Raw genomic sequence first — 24,186 nt, forward strand, 5'->3', positions numbered from 1 at the left:
CGTCCTGGTACTCGTTTGTTTGGAATGCAATACACAAATTAATACTTGTCGCTGTTGGCTGCCTTGTGAGTGACTACATTATTCCTTATGGGAAAAATTTGTTCGGTGCTCATCGTTTTTGGTATTCATAGCCCACCTTCCCCTTCATGGATTACTGCCTTGTCGTGGCGAAGGGGCTTGCGTAATTCAATGAAGCTATGAGCTATGCCGTGCAGGGCCACCCAAGACGGACAGGTCATAGCTGAGAGTTCTGACAAAACGTGATCCACTGGAGAAGGAAATGGCAACCCACTCCAGTATCTTTGCCATGAAAACCCTATGGACAGTACCAAAAGCCAAAACGATATGACGCTGGAAGATGAGCCCCTCAGGTCGGAAGGCGTCCAATATGCTACTGGGGAAGAGCAGAGGGCTAGTACTAGTAGCGCCAGAAAGAATGAAGCGACTGGGCCAAAGCCGAAAGGACGCTCAGCTGTGGATATGTCTGGTGGTGAAAGGAAAGTCCGATGCTGTAAAGATTTTTTCTCCATAGGAACCTGGAATGTAAGATCCATGAATCAAGGAAAGCTGGACGTGGTCAAACAAGAGATGACAAGACTGAACATTGACATCTTAGGTATCAGCGAACTAAAATGGACAGGAATGGGTGAATTTAATTCAGATGACCATCAGGTATACTACTGCGGGCAAGAATTCCTCAGAAGAAATGGAGTAGCCTTCATAGTCAATAAAAGAGTAGGAAAATCAATACTGGGATACAATCCTCAAAATGACAGAATGATCTCAGTTCGAATCCAAGGCAAACCATTCAATATCACAGTAGTCCAAGTCTATGCCCCAACCACCAGTGCTGAAGAGGATGAAATTGACCGGTTCTATGAAGCCCTACAGCACCTTATAGAAGTAACACCAAAAAATGATGTCCTTATCATCATGGGGGATTGGAATGCTAAAGTAGGAAGCCAAAAGATAACTGGAATAACAGGCAAGTTTGGCCTTGGAGTACAAAATGAAGCAGGGCACAGGCTGATAGAATTTTGTCAAGAGAATACGATGGTCATAGCAAACACTCTTTTCCAACAACCCAAGAGACGGCTCTACACATGGACATCACCAGACGGTCAACACAGAAATCAGATTGACTATATGCTCTGCAGCCAAAGATGGAGAAGCTCTATACAGTCGGTAAAAACAAGACCAGGAGCTGACTGTGGCTCAGACCATGAGCTTCTCCTTGCAAAGTTTAGGCTTAAACTGAAGAAAGTAGGGAAAAGCACTAGGCCACTCAGGTATGAATTAAATCATATCCCTGTTGAATATACAGTAGAGGTGACAAATAGATTTAAGGAATTAGATCTGATAGACAGAGTGCCTGAAGAACTATGGACAGAGGTTCGCGACATTGTACAACAGGTAGCAACCAAAACCATCCCAAAGAAAAAGAAATGCAAGAAAGCAAAATGGCTGTCTGAGGAAGCTTTGCAAATAGCTGAGGAAAGGAGGGAAGCGAAAGGCAAGGGAGAAAAACATAGATATGCCCAATTGAATGCAGAATTCCAGAGAATAGCTAGAAGAGATAAGAATGCCTTCTTAAATGAACAGTGCAAAGAAATAGAAGAAAACAATAGAATAGGGAGGACCAGAGATCTTTTCAAGAAAATTGGAGAGATGAAGGGAACGTTTCATGCAAAAATGGGCATGATAAAGGACCAAAATGGCAGGGACCTAACAGAGGCAGAAGAGATTAAGAAGAGGTGGCAAAATTACACAGAAGAACTATACAAGAATGAGCTTAACGTCCCAGATAATCACAATGAGGTGGTCACTGACCTTGAGCCAGACATCCTAGAATGTGAAGTGAAGTGGGCCTTAGAAAAGCTGAGCAACAACAAAGCTAGTGGAGGTGACAGTATTCCAGCTGAGCTATTCAAAATCTTAAAAGACAGTGCAGTAAAAGTGCTACACTCAATTTGCCAGCAAATTTGGAAAACTCAACAGTGGCCACAGGATTGGAAAAGATCAGTTTACATTCCAATTCCAAAGAAAGGCAGTGCCAAAGAATGTTCAAACTATCGCACCATTGCACTCATTTCTCATGCTAGTAAAGTCATGCTTAAAATCCTACAAGCTAGACTTCAGCAGTATGTGGATCGAGAACTACCAGAAGTACAGGCAGGATTTCGAAGAGGCAGAGGAACTAGAGATCAAATTGCCAACATACGCTGGATCATGGAGAAAGCTAGGGAGTTCCAGAAAAACATCTACTTCTGCTTCATTGACTATGCTAAAGCCTTTGATTGTGTGGATCATAACAAACTGTGGCAAGTTCTTAAAGAGATGGGAGTACCAGACCATCTTATTTGTCTCTTGAGAAACCTATATGCGGGTCAAGAAGCAGCAGTGAGAACTGGACACGGAACCACTGATTGGTTCAAAATTGGGAAAGGAGTCCGGCAAGGCTGTATACTGTCGCCCTGCCTATTTAACTTATATGCAGAGCACATCATGAGAAAGGCAGGGCTAGATGAATCAAAAGTTGGAATTAAGATTGCCGGAAGAAATATCAACAACCTAAGATACGCAGATGATACCACTCTAATGGCAGAAAGTGAAGAGGAACTAAAGAGCCTCTTGTTGCGGGTGAAGAAGGAGAGTGCAAAACTTGGGTTGAAACTTAACATTAAGAAAACCAAGATCATGGCATCTGGCCCTCTCAATTCTTGGCAAATAGATGGGGAAGAAATGGAGGTAGTGACAGATTTTGTTTTCCTGGGCTCCAAGATCACTGCAGATGGGGACTGTAGCCAAGAAATTAAAAGACGCTTGCTCCTGGGGAGGAAAGCCATGGCAAATCTAGACAGCACACTAAAAAGCAGAGACATCACCCTGTCAACAAAAGTGCGTATAGTCAAGGCTATGGTCTTCCCTGTTGCAATGTATGGCAGTGAAAGTTGGACCATAAGAAAGGCTGAGCGCCAAAGAATTGAGGCCTTTGAACTATGGTGCTGGAGAAGACTCCTGCGAGTCCCTTGGACTGCAAGGCGATCAAACCGGTCAGTCCTAGAGGAGATCAATCCTGACTGCTCTTTAGAAGGCCAGATCCTGAAGCTAAAACTCAAATACTTTGGCCACCTAATGAGAAGGAAGGACTCACTGGAGAAGAGCCTAATGCTGGGAAAGATCGAGGGCAATAGAAGAAGGGGACGACAGAGAATGAGGTGGCTGGATGGAGTCACTGAAGCAGTAGGCGTGAGCTTAAATGGACTCCAGAAGATGGTAGAAGACAGGAAGGCCTGGAGGAATGTTGTCCATAGGGTCGCGATGGGTCGGACACGACTTCGCAGCTAACAACAACAACAACAGCCCACCTTGGAACCAATTAACCATGAGTATCGAGGTACAAGGTTGTGAAAGAGAAGAGCTGGCAGAGCTGGGGAGGGCGGAGTTAAATGCATCATCAGTTTAGAATCATTGCGTTCCTGCAGGCACTCCGAGTCCAACCCCTCCCAAATTCTGTAGACCCTGATCTGACATAAATTTAGTTACCAGATTCTAGCGTATAGCAGTGGTCCCCGACCTTTCCAGCTCTGTGGAAGGAAAGGGGGAGAGGGCATGGTTCTGGGTGAGCTTTGCATGCTTGTGCGTGCTGCTCACATAAGTGGAGCTGCTCTTGCAAGTGGAGCTGCACTCACACATTCACAAGCACTCACAGACCAGTTATACAGCCTGGTACCAGGACCATGACCCTGGCGGTTGGGGACCCTGGTGTATAGGGTTGAATAAATCTTCTATGGTGCAACCTTATGAATGGTCCTGATTCTTTGCTCCTGACAGGTTGGAGATAGCTTGTCATGGAGAAAACACATCTATATGTTTGTTAAGAGTCAACGTTTATCTGATGGCACACAATCAGCCATCAATCAATTTGTGATTATGTTATTACCTTCTTTTGTGAAAGATAAGAGAGTCCACTTAGGGTTGTGGCAGGATGTAACTTTGAAAAACAAACAAAGGATGAATTTATATACTGCTAAAACTCTCGTCTCTGTTCGATTGTTTGTTACCTTCAGTTGGGTTAAAAGGTGCATCGTAGGGCAACAGTTTTTGAATCCACATACCTCAAGTGAGCTAACATACAGAATGTGTCTAAAATCCAGGAAAAAAATTGTGGCTGCTTCAATGCTGCCACAAAGCTACACTGCTGCACTTAGCCGCAGTCATGTGATCATCATTTCCACCCACCCTGCCATCTTCCTACAAGGAAAGTCGATGGGGAAGCCAGCAGGAGGTCAAAAGTTCTTTCCCTCTGCAGGGTCATTGTGTTTCTCTGTGTACATAACAAATATTTCTGACATAATGACCCAAGAGTTCACGCGTTATCTGATAAACAACAAAATCAATGGAGGTGAAATTTATTTAGGATTGCTCCATTCAAATGTCACTCTGAAGGCAAAATTCCATAGGTTAAGGCTAGCAATATCATCTCTATGATCTAGTATGGAAATTCAAAACTTAAGAATTTTGTTCCATGAAAAATTCCTCTAAATAGGACTCAATTCCTCTAACTGAGCAGTCCATTGGCAGCAAGAGCTGGGTAGAAATTATCCAGTATTCTGCACCTAAGTTGCTGTTGTTGTTAGTTACGAAGTTGTGTCCGACCCATTGCGACCCCATGGGCAATGTTCCTCCAGGCCTTCTTATCCTCTACCATCATAGGTGCATCTGTATGCACCAAAGTTACATACATAACATACATTCAAATCCTTAACGATTAAAGTTCCTAATATATTTCTTCACAACCATGGTAATCAACAAGTACAGGTAGTCCTTGACTTACAACAGCTCATTTAGTGACTGTTCAAAGTTACAACGGCAATGAAAAAAGCGAGGTATGACCATTTTTCATAGTTACAACCTTTGCCGCATCCCCATGGTCATGTGATCGAAATTCAGATGCTTGGCAATTGGTTCATACTTGTGACCGTTGCAGTGTCCCCAAGGTCACGCGATCATCTTTTGCAAACTTCTGGCAATGGGGAAGCTGGATTCACTTAACAACCAGGTTACTAACTTATCAACTGCAGTGACTCACTTAACAAGTGCGGCAAAGAATGTTGTAAAATGGGGCAAAACTCACTTTAAAAATGTCTCAACAACAGAAATTTTGAGCTCAGTTGTGGTCGTAAGTGAAGGGCTACCATTAGTTCTCGGGCTGTGATGGTAATCCTCGGGCTACATCTTTTATTAGGACATTGCCAGTTTCCAATAGTGCTGAATGTCTATGACTAAGAATGGTGGTTTGATCATTCTACAGTGCAGCTTCCGATGGGTTTCCCCCTCATGCTGAAGGACATTATGCAAGGACATATTTCAAATAATAAATATTTGTTGTTGTTAGCTGCGAAGTCGTGTCCGACCCATCGCGACCCTATGGACAATGTTCCTCCAGGCCTTCCTGTCCTCTACCATCTTCTGGAGTCCATTTAAGCTCACGCCTACTGCTTCAGTGACTCCATCCAGCCACCTCATTCTCTGTCGTCCCCTTCTTCTATTGCCCTCGATCTTTCCCAGCATTAGGCTCTTGTCCAGGGAGTCCTTCCTTCTCATTAGGTGGCCAAAGTATTTGAGTTTTAAATAATAAATATACATCCTGGTGAATCGCTATGGAGATAGATCAGAGTTTCTCAAACTCAGCAACTTTAAGATGGGTGGACTTCAACTCCCAGAATCCCCCAGCCAGCATGATTGGCTGCAGAATTCTGGGAGTGAAAGTCCACCCTTCTTAAAGCTGCTGAGGTTGAGAAACAATGTTCTATCCCCATAGGGATTCACCTGCATGTACGTATAGATCAGGGGTCTTCAAACGTGGCCCTTTAATGACTTGTGGACTTCAACTCCCAGAATTCCTCAGCCAGACACGCTGGCTGAGGAATTCTGGGAGTTGAAGTCCACAAGTCATAAAAGGGCCAAGTTTGAAGAGCCCTGATATAGATGATGCACTTGCTTGTTCCCTTGGTCTAAAATCCTTCAGTTGTAGTTGTTAAAAGGACTGTGAATTTGGAAATGAATTGGGAATGCAGGAATTGCATTATGAATGAATTGTTTAATGAAAAAAGGTTCCAATAATATTTGAGGGGCTGCCACAAAGAAGAGGGGGGCAAGCTATTCTCCAAAGCGCCTGAAGGCAGGAGAAGAAGCAACGGATGGAAACTAACCAAAGAGAGAAGCAACCTAGAACTAAGGAGAAACTTCCTGACAGTGAGAACAATTAACCAGTGGAACAACCTGCCTCCAGATGTTGTGGGTGCTTCATCACTGGAGGCTTCCAAGAAGAGATTAAACAGCTGTTTATCCAGAATGGTATATGGTCTCCTGCTTGAGCAAGGGGTTATATTAGAAAACTTCTAAGTTCTCTTTCAACTCTTATTTTAAAAAAAAGTTGCTGGGATGAAAAACACTGATATACATGGAGGACTTTCTTTGTTCCCTATGCCTAAAATCCTTGAATTACAGTTGTTAGGATTGTGACTACAAAGACTGAACCAGTGATTGGCAAAATTCCTACAGCGATTACAATAAAACCCAGCAAATTAAGAAGGGCAGTTTATGCAACTGAACGGATTGATTTATGCCCTTGTTGCTTTTCGCGGTAGAGGAATCTGCAGCTGCAATTAAATGCTTTCATCCTGAATTGCATTCCTCCTCTGCCCCATCATCCTTCTTTGCTCTCTTCTTTTTCTCTGTTCCCACCACGCCAATTATCTCCTCCCTGCGTTCGGCATTCTGCCTTGTGCCTAAGAGGAAAACCTCTTTTAATTAAAACGTCCCCAAGAAAGGCATTTTATAATAGCCAATTAAGTTCTGGCAAAGGGAGGAACTTCAGCTAATGGGTAGAGCAATGTGGGAGGATGGTATCGGAAAAACCGATCTCTTTGAGTGAAAGAGGAGCCTCCATCATTTTTTGGCAGGGAGATGAAGAAGGCACATCTTCCTTTATCTGGAACTCATCGGGATGCTCAGATGAGGTGGACCTGACTGCTGATAAGAATTCTGGGAGTTGAAGTCCACGGTCCTGGAAATTCCCCAGGTGGAGAAGAGCTGATATCTACATCTAACATGTTGATAGGTCACTGTGATAGATGGTGGGGAGAGGTAAATAGAATAGAATAGAATAGAATAGAATAGAATAGAATAGAATAGAATAGAATAGAATAGAATAGAATAGAATAGAATAGAGGAATGAAAGAATAGAATAGAATAGAATAGAATAGAATAGAATAGAATAGAATAGAATAGAATAGAATAGAGCAGAATAGAGCAGAATAGAGCAGAATAGAATAGAATAGAATAGAATAGAATAGAATAGAATAGAATAGAATAGAATAGAATAGAATAGAATAGAGGAATGAAAGAATAGAATAGAATAGAATAGAATAGAATAGAATAGAATAGAATAGAATAGAATAGAATAGAATAGAATAGAATAGAATAGAATAGAATAGAATAGAATAGAATAATTTTATTTATATACCGCCCTTCTCCCGAAGGACTCAGGGCGGTGAACAGGGCAGATATATAAAAAATACAAAAATACAGAAGAAAATTAAACATATGCCCAACTAAAAGCAGTAAATACATACATTAAAAATGACAATAAAAACCCAACCCATCCCCCATCAGGCCAGGCCGGCTTGTTCAAATAAGAGTGTCTTCAGATCGCGACGGAAGGAGCGAAGGTCGGGCGCCATCCGGAGCTCAACCGGCAACCGATTCCATAAAGCCGGGGCACCCACAGAGAAGGATCTCCCCCTGGGGGCCACCAACCGACATTCTCTGACCGGTGGCACCCTGAGGATGCCCTCTCTGTGGGAGCGCACAGGGCGGAGGGAAGTTGATGCCGGCAGCAGGTGCTCCCTAAGGTACTCCGGACCCATGCCATGTAGGGCCTTAAACAGGACTGAATAACTGAATAACAACAAAGTTGGAAGGGACCTTGGTCATCTAGTCCAGCCCCTTGCTCAAGCAGGAGAACCCTGTACCATTTCAGACAAATGATTGTTCAATCCCGTTTTTAAAGCCTCCAGTGATGGAGCACCCATAACTTCTGGAAGCAAGCTGTTCCACTGGTTAACTGTTCTATTTATTTCTGTTTATTCCCTTCTTTTCATTAATTGTTCTAAGTGTCAGGAAATTTCTCCTGCGTTGGGGCGGGCATGGGCTGGCTATTGGAATTTTGAATCCGGGTCATTTTTTTTGGGGGGGGGTGTACGTGTGTCTATTGTAACTCTGAACAGTTGCTAAGAAGCCAGTTGTAAGTAAAAATAATCCTTAACTCGCAAGAGTTCATTTATTGACCAATTTGAATTTACAACGGCCCTAGAAAAAAAGCGAATTATGACCCATTTCTTTCACAGTTACGACCATTGCAGCATCCCCATGGTCACGTGATCAAAATTCGGATGCTTGGTTCATTTTTATGACGGCTGTGCGGTGTCCCGGGGTCATGTGATCATCTTTTGCAATCTTCTGAGAAGCGAAGTGGATGGGGAAGTCAGATTCGCTTACCAACCATTTTACTGATAAAGTGATTCACTTTATAACCGTTAGCAAGAAAAGCTGTAAAGGGGGACAAAATTCACCTAACAACTGTCTTGCTTAGCAACAGAAATTTTGGGCCCAGTTATGGGCCGTAAGTTGAGGACTATACCCGTATCATGAATGTTGACGTAGCTTGTATGGAAGGAACAGCCAAGGGTTTTTTATCTCCAGGTGCACAAAGCATCCTCTTGCTTTGCCACACCCTTGCAACTGGTTGTTTTCCTGTGCACGGATGTGCGAAGAGGGTTGGGGAGGCGACGTGCAGCTACAAAACCCCCCTGGAGCAAGTTGAAGCACACTGCCAAAACCAGCTTCCCAACAGTTAAACCAGGATTGGGGAAGGTTTGGAACGTCAAGCTGCAAAAAAAACAGCTGTTCTGGGGCTTTTCCCTTGTTGTGGGTTCACTGGAGGATAAAACCTACTCCGAACAAATAAGGAGTCACAACTGCCTTTTCTAAACATATTCCTTTTAATCTATTCTTAGAGAGGATAATCTGTTGTGGCTCCTGTCTTGGAAAAACAAAATGTGTCCTGCTTCTAATAACCACCAGCCCTCCTTTTTAAAATCTGGCAGCAGGTAGATTTTTCCCCGAGGCCCCTATTTGAGCTACAAGCTGGTTTCCAGTTAAATGTAGCTACTTGAGTGTTTCATGGGTTTATGATTTTAGTCCTTTCATGTGAACAAGACCTTTCATTTCCATAATTACACATTTTTTTTGGGGGGGAGAGGAATAATTGGGTCCATACAGGACCATCATAAGAGTATTTGCCTTATCAACAATTGGAGAAATTATACAGTCCTTGACTTACAATAGTTCGTTTAGTGCAGGGGTGTCAAACTCAATTTCATTGAGGGCTGCATCAGCATTGTGGTTGCCCTCAGGGGGACGGGTGGGTGTGGCCTACTGGGTGGGCGTGGCCTACTGGGTGGGCGTGGCTAGAGTGCGTATGGCCTACTGGGTGGGCGTGGCCAGCTCTACATCGTTGGCATCAAGGGTGCCTATGGGGGCCTGGGCAGGAGTGGGACAGCTCTGAGGGTCTCTGGCAGAAGGAGGGTCTCTGGGCCAGGGCCAAGGCAGTGGAGGCCGTTCCCTCACTGTTTCCAGGATGGCTTCGCGGGCCGCATGAAACCATTTCGCGGGCCGGATCTGGCCCCTGGGCCTTGTGTTTGACATGTCTGGTTTAGTGCCTGTTCAAAGTTAAAAACAGCACTGAAAAAGGTGAGTTATGACTGTTTTTCACGCTTACGACCTTTGTAGCATCCCCATGATCGCCTGATCAAAATTCAGATGCGTGGCAATTCACTCATACTTATGACCGTTGCTTTGCCCCGGGGTCATGTGATTACCTTTTGAGAACGTCTAACAGACAAAATCAAAGTGGAAGCCAGATTCACTTAACAATTGTGTGACTGTGGTGATTCACTTAACAACTGTGGCAAGAAAGGTCATAAAATGGGGCAAAACTCACTTAACAAATGTCTTACTTGACAACAAATATTTTGAGCTCAATTTTGGTTGTAAGTTGAGAACTACCTGTATACTGCTGCTAGAATTGCCATTCTGCAAGCAATATTGTCCGTGAAGCATTTGTAGAGTCATTGAAAGCAAATAGTTTATCTCTGATTATGGGGGGAATTTCAAAAGATGATACCAAATATTAATTTTTACAGAAGGAAGGAAGGCATAGAATCTCTCTTTCATAGAACCACAGAATTGTAGAACAGTAACAGATCAGAACCATCATCCTAATTCAGAGATTATCAATCTCAGACCTTTTATGATTTCTGACTTCAGTCCCAAGTATTTCCCAGGAGGCATGCTGGGAGTTGAAGTTCACTTGAGCTGCCCCAGGAATTTTGGGAGCTGAAGTTCACACAGTAAGGCCATCTATGGAATACTGCATCCAGTTTTGGTTACCACATTACAAAAAAGATGTTGAGATTTTGGGGGGGAAAAGTGCAAAGAAGAGCAACTAAGATGATTGAAGGCCTAGAGCAGGGGTAGGCAACCTTGGCCCTTTTATGACTGGTGGACTTCAACTCCCAGAATTCCTGAGCCAGCCATGCTGAGGGGAAAGGGAGAGGTTTCCATGCTGAGCCATGCCGGCTCAGGAATTCTGGGAGTTGAAGTCCACGAGTCATAAAAGAGCCAAGGTTGCCTATCCCTGGCCTAGGCCTAGGCCGCTTTATGACTCATGGACTTCAACTCCCAGAATTCCTGAGCCAGCCACGCTGAGGGGAAAGGGAGAGGTTTCCATTCTGAGCCATGTGGGCTCAGGAATTCTGGGAGTTGAAGTCCACGAGTCATAAAAGAGCCAAGGTTGCCTACCTCTGGCCTAGAGACTAAAACATATGAGGAGCGGTTGCACGATTTGGGTTTGGCTAGTCTAGGGAAAAGAAGGACTGGGGGGACATGATAGCAGTCTTCCAGTATTTGAGGGGCTGCCGCACGGCAGAGGGGGAGTCAACTTAATTTCCAAAGCTCCAGAGGACAGGACAAGAAGCAATGGATATAGAACTAATCAAGGAGAGAAGCAACCTGGAATTAAGGAGAAACTTCCTGACAGCGAGAACAATCTACCAGTGGAAAGGCTTGCCTTCAGAAGTTGTGGGTGCTCCAACACTGGAGGTTTTTAAATTAACAACCCCACAGTCTGGACCAAACAGATCAAAGAGCCAAGTTTTCAGGTCCCGGCGAAATGAGCGAAGGTCGGGGGCAGTCCTAGGTTCCGTGGGTAGTTGGTTCCATAGGGCAGGCGCACCCACAGAGAACGCTCTTCCCCTGGGAATAACCCGCCGGCATTCATTAACCAGCGGTACTCTGAGAAGGCCCTCCCTGTGGGGGCACACAGGACGATGGGAAGATGATGCCGGCAGCAGGTGTTCCCTTAGATAATCCAGACCCATGCCATTTAGGGCTTTATAGGTCATTACCAGCATCTTGAATCTCACACGGAGGGCAACCGGAAGCCAATGCAGCTCACGGAGAAGAGGTGTTACACGGGAGTATCGGGAAGCTCCCATCAAAACTCGCACGGCTGAATTGTGCACCAGTTGAAGCCTTTGGGTGGTCCTCAAGGGCAGCCCCATGTAGAGGGCATTGCAGTAGTCTAACCGGGAGGTCACAAGCGCATGAGTGACTGTACGTAGAGCATCTCGGTCCAGATAGGGATGCAACTGGCACACCAGGTGAATCTGGGCAAAAGCCCCCCTGGTCACGGCTCCTATATGATCTTCAAAACTGAGCCGTGAATCCAGGAGGATGCCCAAGTTGCGAGCCCTATCAACGGGAGGGGGGGGGGGTAAACGGTAATGGTATAGGGCACAGGTCTGCAACCCGCGGCTCCGGAGCCGCATGCGGCTCTTTCAGCCCCCTCTGTGGCTCCCAGTCCTCTGACATGTGCAGTCGAAAAAAAAGTGGGACTAAAAAAGTTCAACCAATCAATTCAAATATGCAGGGTAGGTGCATATCTTGCCTTGGCTCCACTCTTCAGTGAAACCCTGTTCTGCGCATATGTGCACGTATGTGCATACATTTTTTGCGGCTCCCAGTTTTTCCTTTTGTGAGGGAACCAGTTCCGAGTGGTTCTTTCACTGTTTCAGGTTGCTGATCCCTGGTATAGGGTTTCCTGCCTGAGCAGGGGGTTGGACTAGATGACCTCCAAGATCCCTTCTAACTTTATTATTATTATTGTTGCTGTTGTTATTATAAAGGTGACAATACTTGACCGCTCCTGCTTTATTAAAATCCAACTTTCGCTTCCATCAAGGGTATATTTCTACGGGTGAGCAAGACAGTTGTTTAGTAAGTTTTGCCCCATTTTACGACCTTTCCTGGCACAGTTGTTAAGTGAATCACTGCAGTTGTTAAGTTAGTCACATGGTTGTTAAGTGAATCTGGCTCCATTGATTTGGCTTGTCAGAAGGTCACAAAAGGGGATCATGTGACCCTGGGACACTGCAACTGTCATAAATATGAGTCACCTGCTGAGTGTCTGAATTTTGATCAGGGGATGAGGGAAGAGTTGTGTGGGGAAAAAAAAGTCCTGTCACTTTTTTTCCTGTAACTTCAAACAGTCACTAAATGAATGGTCGTTAGTTGAGGTTCTACCTGTAACGTGTCTTCCCACCATCTTATTTTCTTTAGCAAGCCAAGGATATGCAGCCCCTAGTACAGGTAGCCTTTGAATTACAACCACAATGGAGCCTCAAATTGCTGTTGTTAAGTGAAACATTTCTCGAGTTTTGCTCCATTTTGCGACCTTCCTTGCCACAGTTGTTAAGTGAATCACTCCTTTTGCTCCCCCCCCCACTGGCGCCTCCATCGGTACCAGCGAGACCCCACCCCCAATCATTGGCCAGCCCGTACATCTCTCCGCCCACTCCACTGGATTGGCGGGCCGCGATGGGGAGGCCCCGCCCCCTCTGCGGCGAGCCTTCCCTCTCGCTGGATTCACAGGATGCGGGCGACAAACCCCGCCCCTTCTCAGACGCCTCCTTCCAGCCTCTGGATTGACAGCCAGGGCGGGAGAAATTCCTCCCTCCCTTCGCTTCTCCCCTTGGATCGATAGGCTGCGGCGAGCCTTTCCTCCCTCCGGTGGATCAGACAGGCCCCGCGCGCTCTCCAGCCCCCTCTCTGACAGGGCGAGGCAGAGAGGCCCCGCCTTCTTCTTGCCTCTCCGCCCAATTGACAGGGCGAGGCGGAGAGGCCCCGCCCTCACCCTCTCCTTCCCTTGCTTGGATTGACTGGGTCGCGGCGGAGAGGCCCCGCCCCTCGGCCGGATTGACAGGCGCGGCGGAGAGGCCCCACCCCCTTGTTTACTGGTCCGCCGGGGCCGGCTGGCTGCTGTGAGGCGGCCGAGTGAGCAGGCGCCGCGCCGCTTCCCGCCTCCCTGGTGATGCCTGAGGCGGCGGGAGAGGCGGAGGCGGCGGCGGCGGAGGGGTCCTTGCCGTTCCCTTCCTCCTGGCCGGGGCCGCGGGGCGGACGGCGGGCAGAGCAGCCGGGGCGCTGAGGGCGCAGCGGCGACCGCCCTGGGCGGCGCACCTCAGCGCGGGAAAAAGCCGGCGGGGGCGGGATGAGGTAATGGGGGGCGGCACGTGAGGGGGCCGCTTCCTCCTCCTCCTCCTCCTCCTCCTGCCCGGCGGGCCCTTCCCAGCCAGCGAGGCCGCCTGACGGTGCCATGAGCGCGGCCGGGGGTCGCCCGCCCTTGCCGAAGCCCCTCCGGGGCCCGGGGTGAGCCGTAGCGGGGAGGCTGTCCTGGGCCGCGGCCGACGAGGGGAGGGGATGCTCGGCCGGCCTGCAGTCTCAGCGCGGGCATTTCTGCGCTTTTAGCCGCTCCTTTTACCTCTGCGGCGGGGGAGGGGGAGCAGTTTCAGGACCCCTCCCCCACTCTTTTTTTCCCCTGCGGGGGAGGGGGCTTTTTTGGCTCCCTCAGCCCGGGGTGTGCTTGGCCGGCTACTCCTCCCCCTCCCTCCCTCCCCCTTTTTTTGGCTTCGTTTTGGAGGAGTGGTTTTTTTCCCCTCCCTCCCTCCCTCCCCCCATTTATAAACCCGCCTCCCGATTTCCTAAAAGGAGAAAAGCTTAATTAAAAAGTGCCCACCGAAGCTGCCTCTGGGAGGGAATAATAAGCCAGGTGAAAAGCGCACTCAGTTTCCATGGACCACCCGTCCATTATCACCCAGGTGACTAACCCCAAAGAAGAAGAAATCCTGTCTTGCTCTCAGGATAAAGGTGAGAAGTTGGTTCTCGGTGGGTCACCTTAAACCGTGATCGAGCCACCCTCCTGGTTGGGGTTAGGGTTTCTGCGGGGTGGTGGTGGTGTGTGTGGGGTGGAAATCGTGCCTCTCCATCCCATTGGCGAATGTCTTCCATCCTAACCGCTTAATTAATTAAATACAGCTCTTAAAAATAACATGCATTTTTTTTCCCTCACTTGCGTTTGTCTCTCAACACCTTCCTAAGCTGAAGTACAACAACTCTGGTAAGCTGGCTTCTCTGCTCGGCCAGCTGGGCTTAAACCCAGGACTCTCTGGCAGGGCAAACCAGACCTTTATTGAGCTTATTAGGATGACTTTTGAAATCTTGCCATGTGTGTGTGTGTGTGTGTGCATGTGTGCGTGAGCGCTTCTGGGGTATTTGGTGGGAGAGGCAGTTTTAAGGATCCCTTCAAAATGGGGATTGGGACTGGAGACATTTTGTTCAGGGTACATGCCGAATCTGTCACCGAATCTGTCAGTGAAGAAACAAGAGAAGGAAACATTTGACAACCAAAAAAGAGGGCAAAACAGAACGGGTCATAAGCATGCTGTTTTAAGATCTCATCCCAAAATAAATAGAAGGTGCCTTGCAGCCTCCCTCTGGTGGGAAACCTGGACAGACTATTTTTATGTTTTTCTTAAACAGATGGAAGGCTTGAATTAAGGCTTCGTCGATGGAGCAAAACTTTAGAAATAAGTACTGTCCTCGACCTTTAAAATATGAAATGTATTGCAATTGATTTAGCTGTGTAGATATGTTATGAGAAAAGGGGCCTTCAAAAAAACCACAAGAATGAAAAAAATCTGATGTATATGTGCACTTACCTGGAAAAAAAAGATTAAAATAATACTGAGGCTAATAATATATTTTTTCCTCGTACAAGAGAAGCATTTATTGAGCTTTGGAGCTGTGCTTAGTGTGCTTGCTGTATGTGTGTCTGTTCCACTTCTGTACTTGTTTGATCTGGGATTGTGCAGGTTAATAGCCAGTAATATTCTGGTGAAGGCTGGAGCATCCTGCAGGGATTGGAATTCTACATCTTATTTTTCTGTTCTTTAATTCTGTGATTTTTCCTTTAATTATCATATCTGCTGATAGTGTAAATAATGGAAAAAGATACTTTTTGCTGCAAGCTTAAATTTCTCTATAGCTTACACAAATTTAATTTTTTAAAATAGTCATGGTTTCTTCTCTCACTCCCTCCATATGCAAGGAATGTTTTGAGATTCTGATTTTTTTAAAAAAATCTTGCTTGTGATACTTACATGTGGAAATCTGATTACCAATCATATATAAAACATACATGGTGAAGAGATATTGCATTTAGTATATAATACCAGGTGTAACATTGGTAAAATGATAAGTTCACAAACTTGAGAAATTATTGTCTGTTTTCATATTAGGATATTTTCTGAGAAATACAAATACAAAATAGTTACCATTTTGTGCAGATAAAACTTTTCTGCACCAGTGGCTCAGATTGATAATATTCTTTACCCTTTTTTAAACCATGGCTGAAATGGATCAGGCCAAGTTGAATGTTTGTCTACCATCCCTCCCTCCCTCCCCTCCCTTCCCTCTCTCAAAAATGCTGTTCCTCAACAAAAACAAGGTTAGTTGTTGTCCTAAATATGATTATCTACAATTCTTAGTTGATACTTGATTAGAAAATGACAGCTTTAGTTAAAATATAATTAAAATTAGAGATTAATTTTAAAATTGCTCCTGATTTCTAAACCATAGTTAATAAATTTGGGTGAGCGCCATGGATTTAGAATTCTTCACTATTAGGTTGTATGTTTTTAAAAAGGCACTAAAACCAATTTAGCAAAAACTCAACTGTTGAAGAGGATTTAACTAAAGTTATTATGGAATTAGAGAAGAAGTCTTCTTTCAGCTCCTGACACTGGGTATAATTTGATTTCATGCCTTGTGTGTTTTGCCTTTTGGTACTGTCCATAGGGTTTTCATGGCAAAGATACTGGAGTGGGTTGCCATTTCCTTCTCCACGCCTTGTGTGTGTGTGAGAGAGAGAAAGAAAGCTGCTATAATGCTTAAGTTTCTTTATCTGTTATCTGTCCATATATGCCCACAGGCTTATAAGACAGTTGTACATTTACAGGTTTACAAGATGGGACATTAGCCTTTGGTTTGATTAACTGTGATTGTACTATAATATAAAATGTAAATAAATAATACCGGAGACCACCAGTTTCATTACCTGGCTGAAATTGATGGGCTTGGAAACTAAACACATTTGGGCTTAGATCTTCAATGGGAGATTACTAGGCTAATTCAAAGAAGACAGTGGCTAACCTTTTCCGTAATATGCCCAGAAAACTATGTGTCTCTAAGGTGAGAAGAAATTGATCTCAACTCAAAGAACAGGGCCCCTTGCCTTGGTCAGAATTTGGGTTTTCAGGATCCTTTTTTCTTCCAGTGTATTCAGACCCCATTTTAATTTATTTTCACATAAGCGTAATAGGTTTTGAGCTGGATTGTGGGCCTTTTTTAGGTACAGTAATATGCCAGCTCGTGAAAAACTGGCTTTTTCCTGGCCTTATTTAATAGAACAAAAATAATTAAATTTAGCTATTACTCTGGAACTGGGATGAGAATCTTCTCTTGTACCCTCTCTCCCTATAAAGTTTGAGCCAGCTGCCATCATTGCATGTCTTAGGTAGAAGGGTTTTTGTCTTCTGGGATGCAGTGGTTGGGAGGCTGGGCTAAACTACCTCTGCCCATCTTGCTGGTCCTTATGAAAAGCACTTGCCTGTTAGTTGGAAATGCCCATGTGCTTTGGTGGGCAAGATGCCAACTGCATAGGAAATTGATCCAGAATTCTCATTTGTGTTGCAGTTTTGAAAGGGAAAGGCTGTATTACTTTTTTCCATACAGCAGCGTAACACACATAAAAATCTATTTCTGTCTGATCCCAGAAAATAGGATAGATGAGGAAACGCTGCTAGTGTCCCCAGGAAATAAGGGGCTAGAGTAAAAAACATTGGGAACCTTATCTTTCTGCTGTATTTGTTATAGAGGTAGTCCTCGACTTACAACGGTTCATTTAGTGACCGTTCGAAGGTACAGCACCACTGAAAAAAGTGACTTATCACCATTTTTCACTCTTGCAACCCTTAACAACATCCCCATTGTCATGTGATTCAGATGCTTGGCAACCAACTCATATTTATGACGGTTGCAGTGTCCTGGGGTCACGTGATCCCCTTTTGCGACCTCCTGATAAGCAAAGTCAATGGGGAAGCCAGATTCACTTAACTGTGTTACTAATTTAACAGGTGCGGTGATGCACTTAACTGGCAAAAAAGATTGTAAAATGGGGCAAAACTCAATAAATGTCTCATTTAGCAACAGAAATGTTGGGCTGTTTTGTAGTTGTAAGTCGAGGACTGCCTGCAAATATAATGGAATACTTGCTCATAACAGCTGTGTGAGGGGGCTTACTAAAACAGGAGGCTACCTATGAGTTTTACCAGTAAACAAAGATCTGAATGTGATTTTCCCCAAATCTAACCGAAGATATTCGCTCAAATTTCTCTAACCAGATGTTGTCCAAGGATGTTAGAACAAAAGATTTGTCCTCCCCAGACAGTATGATCATAATCTGATAAAAGTAGTCCTTGGAGTATGACAGCAGCTGGCATCAGGATTGCTGTCACTAAGCATTGCAATCAAAAAGCACAACATCATACAACTGCATCATTCAGTGTCAACAGTCCCAGGTGCCATTTTAATCCTACGACGTGCAGGTCATTAAGCGGGAAGTGTTGGAAGGTAAGGGGCGTAGGGATGCTTCAGGAGGTAGCCAGGGGAGGCCATGAATTTCAGGAGACAGGCAGGCCACACATAAATACAGGTAGTTCTCGACTTACGACTACAGTTGAGCCCAAAATTTCTGTTGCAAAGTGAGGACATCTGTTCAGTAAGTTTTGCCCCATTTTACAATCTCTCTCGCTACAGTTGTTTCGTGGATCACTGTAGTAGGTAAGTTAGTAATCCAATTGTGAATCTGGCTTCCCCATTGACTTTGTCAGAAGGTCACAAAAGTCGATCCCATGAGTCTTGAGACACAGCAACGGTCATAAATAAGGAACAGTTGCCAAGCATCTGAGTTTTGATCACGTGACCAGGGGGATGCTGGAAAGATCATAACTGAAAAATGGTCATAAGTTACTTTTTTCAGTGCCATTGTAACTTGAACTGTTGTAAGTCGAGGAGTGCCTATACAGAAAGACCACAGATGATTAGATGGTGCAGCATAAGCCCAGAAAGGCTTGGGTGTGGATGGTACGGCATGAGAACGGGTAGCATGGCGCAAACACATGAAGGCGAGGAGGACCAGAGCAACTCCTCCTTCCCCAGTGACTTTGCTTCTGGGGAAGCTGGCAGGAACGACCGCAAATAATGGATCATGTAACTGCAAGCACCCAGTGTGCCCATGGGAACACTGTGACAACCAGAACTTCAAAGATTGATTGAAGTACCACTCCTTCGTCACCATCACAATTATAAATGGTTACTGAACGAGTGGTTGGTAAGCAAGATTCTAGCTTACTTGGTGGACACTCAAAATGGGGAAAGCTATATAGACCATCATAGCATGTTTGACAAAGTGATCTGCCCTCTCTGAGAAAGCCTTAGCTTTGTAAATATTTATTTATTTATTTATTTATTTATTTATTTATTTATTTATTTATTTATTTATTTATTTATTTATTTATTTATTTATTTAAATCCCATTTATATCCCACCTTTCTCCGAAGACTCAGGGCGGCTTACAATTTAAGCACAAACCAATGTGCTTAGCAATAGCCTTCATTCTATGTATTCATTCTAAGATTAAATATACAGCTAAAACAATATTCTTTTTTTGCATTAATCCAGCCAATCTCACACAAACTGCATTATTTTGCAACTACAGGAATTTTATCTACAGTAAACGAGGCTGCAATCTACTAAGAAATAAAATAAACTTTTGTCTGCATGTTCTGGTTCTTTGCCACTATATTTACGTTCGTTTTGCAATGAAATTCGGTGGTTCCAAACTATGTATTATAATTTGTTCCTAGCGTATATAAATCTCCCATGTGTGTTGATGTTATATGCATTTTACCTAAAAGGGATGATGTCTAAGCAGCCATATAAGGATATACAGTAATTGTATAATTTTTGGAAATAATCAACCATGAAAAAAGGGGGGGGGAAGTATGGTAGGAATGCTTAAATAACTAATTTTGCACAAATAAGTACAAATAAACTGCATTTGGGTATTTTGATGCTGCTGAATAAATAGATTTTTGAAAATATTCTTCTCTTGCCTTAGATATTTGGCTGACTCATAACCTTCAAAATGAGTGTTGATATATGGAGGAATAGTTGTTATGACGTCAACAACCATTCGTTTAGTGACTGATCAAAGTTACATCGGTATTGAAAAAAAGTGACATAATCTGTTTTCACACTGTTGCAGCATCCCCTTAGTCACGTGATCAGAATTTGAGCGCTCGGCAACTAGCATGTATTTACAACAGTTGTGTTGTCCTGGATCATGTGCACCATCCTTTGTAACTGCCTCAGCCAGCTTCTGACAAGCATAGTCAATGGGACAAACTAAACTCATTTAACAACCATATGATTCACTTAATATCTGCAGTGGTTTGCTTAACAAGTGTGTCAAAAAGATTATAAAATCAAGTGCAATTTACTTTACACCCACCTTGCTTAATAACAAATTCTGATCCGAATTGTGGTTATAAGTCGGGAAGTATCTGTATTAGCCATGGTGGTGCAGTGTTTAGAATGGAGTGCTGCAGGCTAACTCTGCCGATTGCCATCAGTTCAATCTTGACCGGCTCAAGATTGACTCAGCCTTCCATCCTTCCGAGGTCGGTAAAATGAAGACTCAGATTTTGGGGGCCATTCACGGACTCTAAACCATTTAGGGAAGGCTGCAAAGTATTATGAATTGGCATTTAAGTCTAAGTGCTATTGCTATTATGGTGGGGTCCTTGGTGCTCTGAGTTTGGTTGTTTTCTTGAAATGTCTGCATCAAACGCCCCCAGTCCTCACCCCAGTTTAACCTCAGCTACAAATATTCCCCTATATGGTGTTAATGGGGGTGTAGATGTTCCTACTGTTGTTTTGTGATGTGCCTGGAGTTAGCATACAGGTAAGCTGAGTGGCTGTCTTAAGTAAATAAAATTTTCTGTAGTATTGACTTTTAGGGGGGAAAACCAAAAACAAAGATTGTAAGATACATAGAAGCATTGAAATGTTTAAACAATGTAACCAAATTTATGTAGAACTTTTCTCTAACTTTCTTAGTATTGATATAATGGACATTGAATATAGTAATGTAAGTTGAAGTGATTGTTGTTCATGGTAAAAATAGCAAAAAGTTCTTTTTCTTCTAGTAATAGTCATTTTGGATTAATATTTGTAATTCATCCTGAACTTTAAACATGCTTAATCATAATTTCTTTCCAGACTCTTGTCATTATAATTAAGTGCTTTGAAGAATGATCTAGTGCTGGGACTTTAAGCACAATCTGCTTTTTTTGTTGGCATGTTGATACTCTTTAATTCATATATAGCTGAGATTACAATAAGGGGAATGTAAGATAATACAGTGTTAATTCAATGGCACTGAACTATTGTATAGTAGCAGTGACATGGAAATATTTACAGCGGATGGAACTTGTGAAGCAATGCTATTGAGGTCTTCAAATTCTAGTTAGTCATCTTTCCTATCAATAGTCTAATAGATTTATGCTCTGCATATGTATGGTTTCTTTTTTCTTGTTTATAAGCCTAACGTTAAAAGCATGTGGAATATTTTACAAAGCATGTGAAATAAAAGGAAGCAAGTTAAAAGATGCTTAATAGACCATGTATTGTTCCCAGGCATCTAACAAGTGGTGGCACTATGACCTCTCTCCCTTACAGATTAAAGGATGGGGGAAATTGTGTTCTTTTCTTGCTTTCAACTTCTGCCTTAGGCATCTAATTTGGTAGGTAAAATCTGGTGAAGTCTTTCCTTTTTTTTATCCTGAAATAACCAGCCAAAGCTACATGTTTGTACCTAGAGAAATGGATGATTGATTTCCCTGACTCAGTTGTGCAAGGGGTAACTTCTAAAGCTATAATTTGGACAGTGTTCTTTTATGTGATGTTGTTAACAGCTACTGTTGTTCTCAGCCAGTGGCAGGTGCTACCCATCAAGACTGATAACCAAAGGAGAAAGAGTAGCCAGCAGTAATGGGGTCATTCTGATGTGGCTTCCATCTTATAAGATGAAGAATTCTTGCTAAAAACAGTTAGGTTCAGGTAGTCTTTGACCCGTGACCATTCATTTAGCAACCATTCAGAGTTACAGTGGCATTGTCAAATGATGGTTACAACCAGTCCTCAGTTCTGGTTGTCCCAGCAGCACCACCCCACCAGCCCGAGTCGTGTGATCATGATCTGGGGGCCCTTGGCAGCCTATTCACATAGCCAGATGCAGAGCCCCTTGATCACATGATCTCTGTTTGCAATCTTCACTGCTGGCTTCTACACAAAATAGACCTGGAAACTGCCAGGGAAGGTCACAAGTTGCTAAGTCTTCCCTGTCTTCTGCTCTCCCCCAGCCCCTCTGCCTTCATGCATCCCCCTCCCCACCCCACCCCGATCTATGCTGAACTCCTGTGCATCCCACACCCTTTCCAACTTGGGCTGTGCCTCTGGGGCATGCCCTTGCACTTTTTACAGTGCCTTCCCTACATATCTTATTGCCTCACCTAGCAGTAGCCACTTACCTAGCTTTCACCCTGGTATTTACAGTTTTCTGTGCACCCCCCCACCCACCCCCAGACCACTGGTTATACAGTTGCAAGAAAAAGTATGAACCCTTTGGGATTACGTGGAGTTTTGCATGAATTGGCCATAAAATGCGCTCTAAACGTCATGTAAGTCACAACAATAGAAAAACACAGTCTGTTTAAAATAATACTACACAAACATTAGCTGTTGTCATGTTTTAATTGAACATAACATGGAAACATTCACAGTGCAGGGTGGAAAAAGTATGTGAACCCCTAGCCTAATGACTTCTCCAAGAGGTAATTGGAGCCAGGAGTGAGCCAACCTTGACTCCAGTGTGATGATATTGGATGTGTTGCTGACAGCTGTCCTGCCCTTTAAAAACACACCTGTTTTGGGTTTACTAGTCTCAAGAAGCACTGTCTGATGTGAACTATGCCTCGCAGAAAAGAGCTCTCAGAAGACCTACGATCAAGAATTGTTGACTTGCATGAAGCTGGAAAGGGTTACAAAAGTATCTCCAAAAGCCTTGATGTTCATGTGTCCACGGTAAGACAGACTGTCTACAAATGCAGAAAGTTTAGCACTGTTGCTACTCTCCCTAGGCGTGGTCGTCCTGTAAAAATGACTGAAAGAGCACAGCGCATAATGCTTAATGAGTTAAAGAAGAATCCTAGAGTGTCAGCTAAAGACCTACAGAAATCTCTGGCACATGCTAACATTTTTGTTGACACATCTACAATAAGGAAAACATTAAACAAGAATGGAGTACATGGGAGGACACCACGGAGGAAGCCATTGCTTTCCAAAACAAATATTGCAGCACGTTTGAAGTTTGCAAATGAGCACCTGGATGTTCCACAGCACTACTGGCAAAATATACTGTGGACAGATGAAACCAAAATTGAGTTGTTTGGGAAAAACACACAACACTATGTGTGGAGAAAAAAAGGCACAGCACACTAACATCAAAACCTCATCCCCACTGTAAAACATGGGGGAGGGAGCATCATGGTTTGGGGCTGCTTTGCTGCCTCAGGGCCTGGACGAATTGTTGTCACTGATGGGAAAATGAATTCCAGAGTTTATCAGGACATTTTGCAGGAAAACGTACGACCATCTGTCCGCCAACTGAAGCTCCGCAGAGGATGGGTGATGCAACAGGACAATGACCCAAAGCATACAAGTAATTCAACAAAACAATGGCTTTGACTTCCGGTGGCTCCGCGGCGACGGAGGCAGCCTTCCCGGGCTGCCCGCGGCTCAGCTGTGTGATTTTTTGCCCGAAACAGCGCCGATCAGCTGTTCGGGCGAATTTGAAGCCCCCTCCTCGGGAGAAGAGGAGGGGGTGAGCCCCCAGGTAGGGGTTGAGTTCTCCGGGGCCGCCTGAGCTTGGAGCTTGGGCGGCTGAAGGATTGAACTCCCCCGCAGCCTGGGCTGCTCCCAGCTGGCTAGCGTCTCTGCTCCGGACTTCATGGAGCAGAGCCAGGCGTCTGCGACCATCCCTGCTTGAAGGAGAGACTATGAAAGGAAAAGAGCAGGCAGAGCAGTGCAAGAGGGAAAGATGAAGAGATGAAGAGGATTATTTTATTTTACTCTCGAGCTTGATGGACTTTGCTTAAAACTTAAAGTGAAAGTGCGTCACAATTGTAAGTAAAAGATGGCGTCTAAACCTCCCCCTAGAACTTTTCGGAGTGCTGGAAATTCTCCGGTGCAACAACAATCATTATTGCAGGCGTTGCATTCTCCAGATGTATTGACATCGAAGGATCTTGAAAAACATACCCAGTTAATTTTGGAGTCAATGGGTGTTAAATTTGCACAGATGGAGGAGAAATTGGAGAAATTGGAGCAGAGAATGGAAGAAAGGATGGAACAGAAACTCAGAGAGATGAAGGTAGACATTTTGTCCTCAGTGCATAAAGTAGCTAAATGTGTGGAGGTGCTGGATGACAAAGTGGAAGAACTGACTCAAAAAAATGCTATATTAGAAGCAAAAGTATTGGA

General features: G+C 44.2%; 1 protein-coding gene across 3 annotated transcripts in view; it reads left to right on the top strand.

Moving 5' to 3' along the window:
- The first annotated feature begins 13,458 nt into the window (after positions 1–13,458).
- Positions 13,459–24,186, top strand: part of CTDSPL (CTD small phosphatase like) — an 83,809-nt gene continuing 73,081 nt past the window's right edge. For all 3 annotated transcript variants that reach the window (XR_014028662.1, XM_081345637.1, XM_081345636.1), the window contains exon 1: positions 13,459–14,331. Coding sequence is in view for 2 of the 3 variants with exons in the window: in XM_081345637.1 (XP_081201763.1) it covers positions 14,256–14,331 (76 nt within the window). In the remaining variant the exon portion in view is untranslated. The remainder of the gene's footprint in view (positions 14,332–24,186) is intronic.

This window comes from Vipera berus, assembly GCF_964194415.1.
Source record: "Vipera berus genome assembly, chromosome: Z".
NCBI lineage: Eukaryota > Metazoa > Chordata > Lepidosauria > Squamata > Viperidae > Vipera > Vipera berus.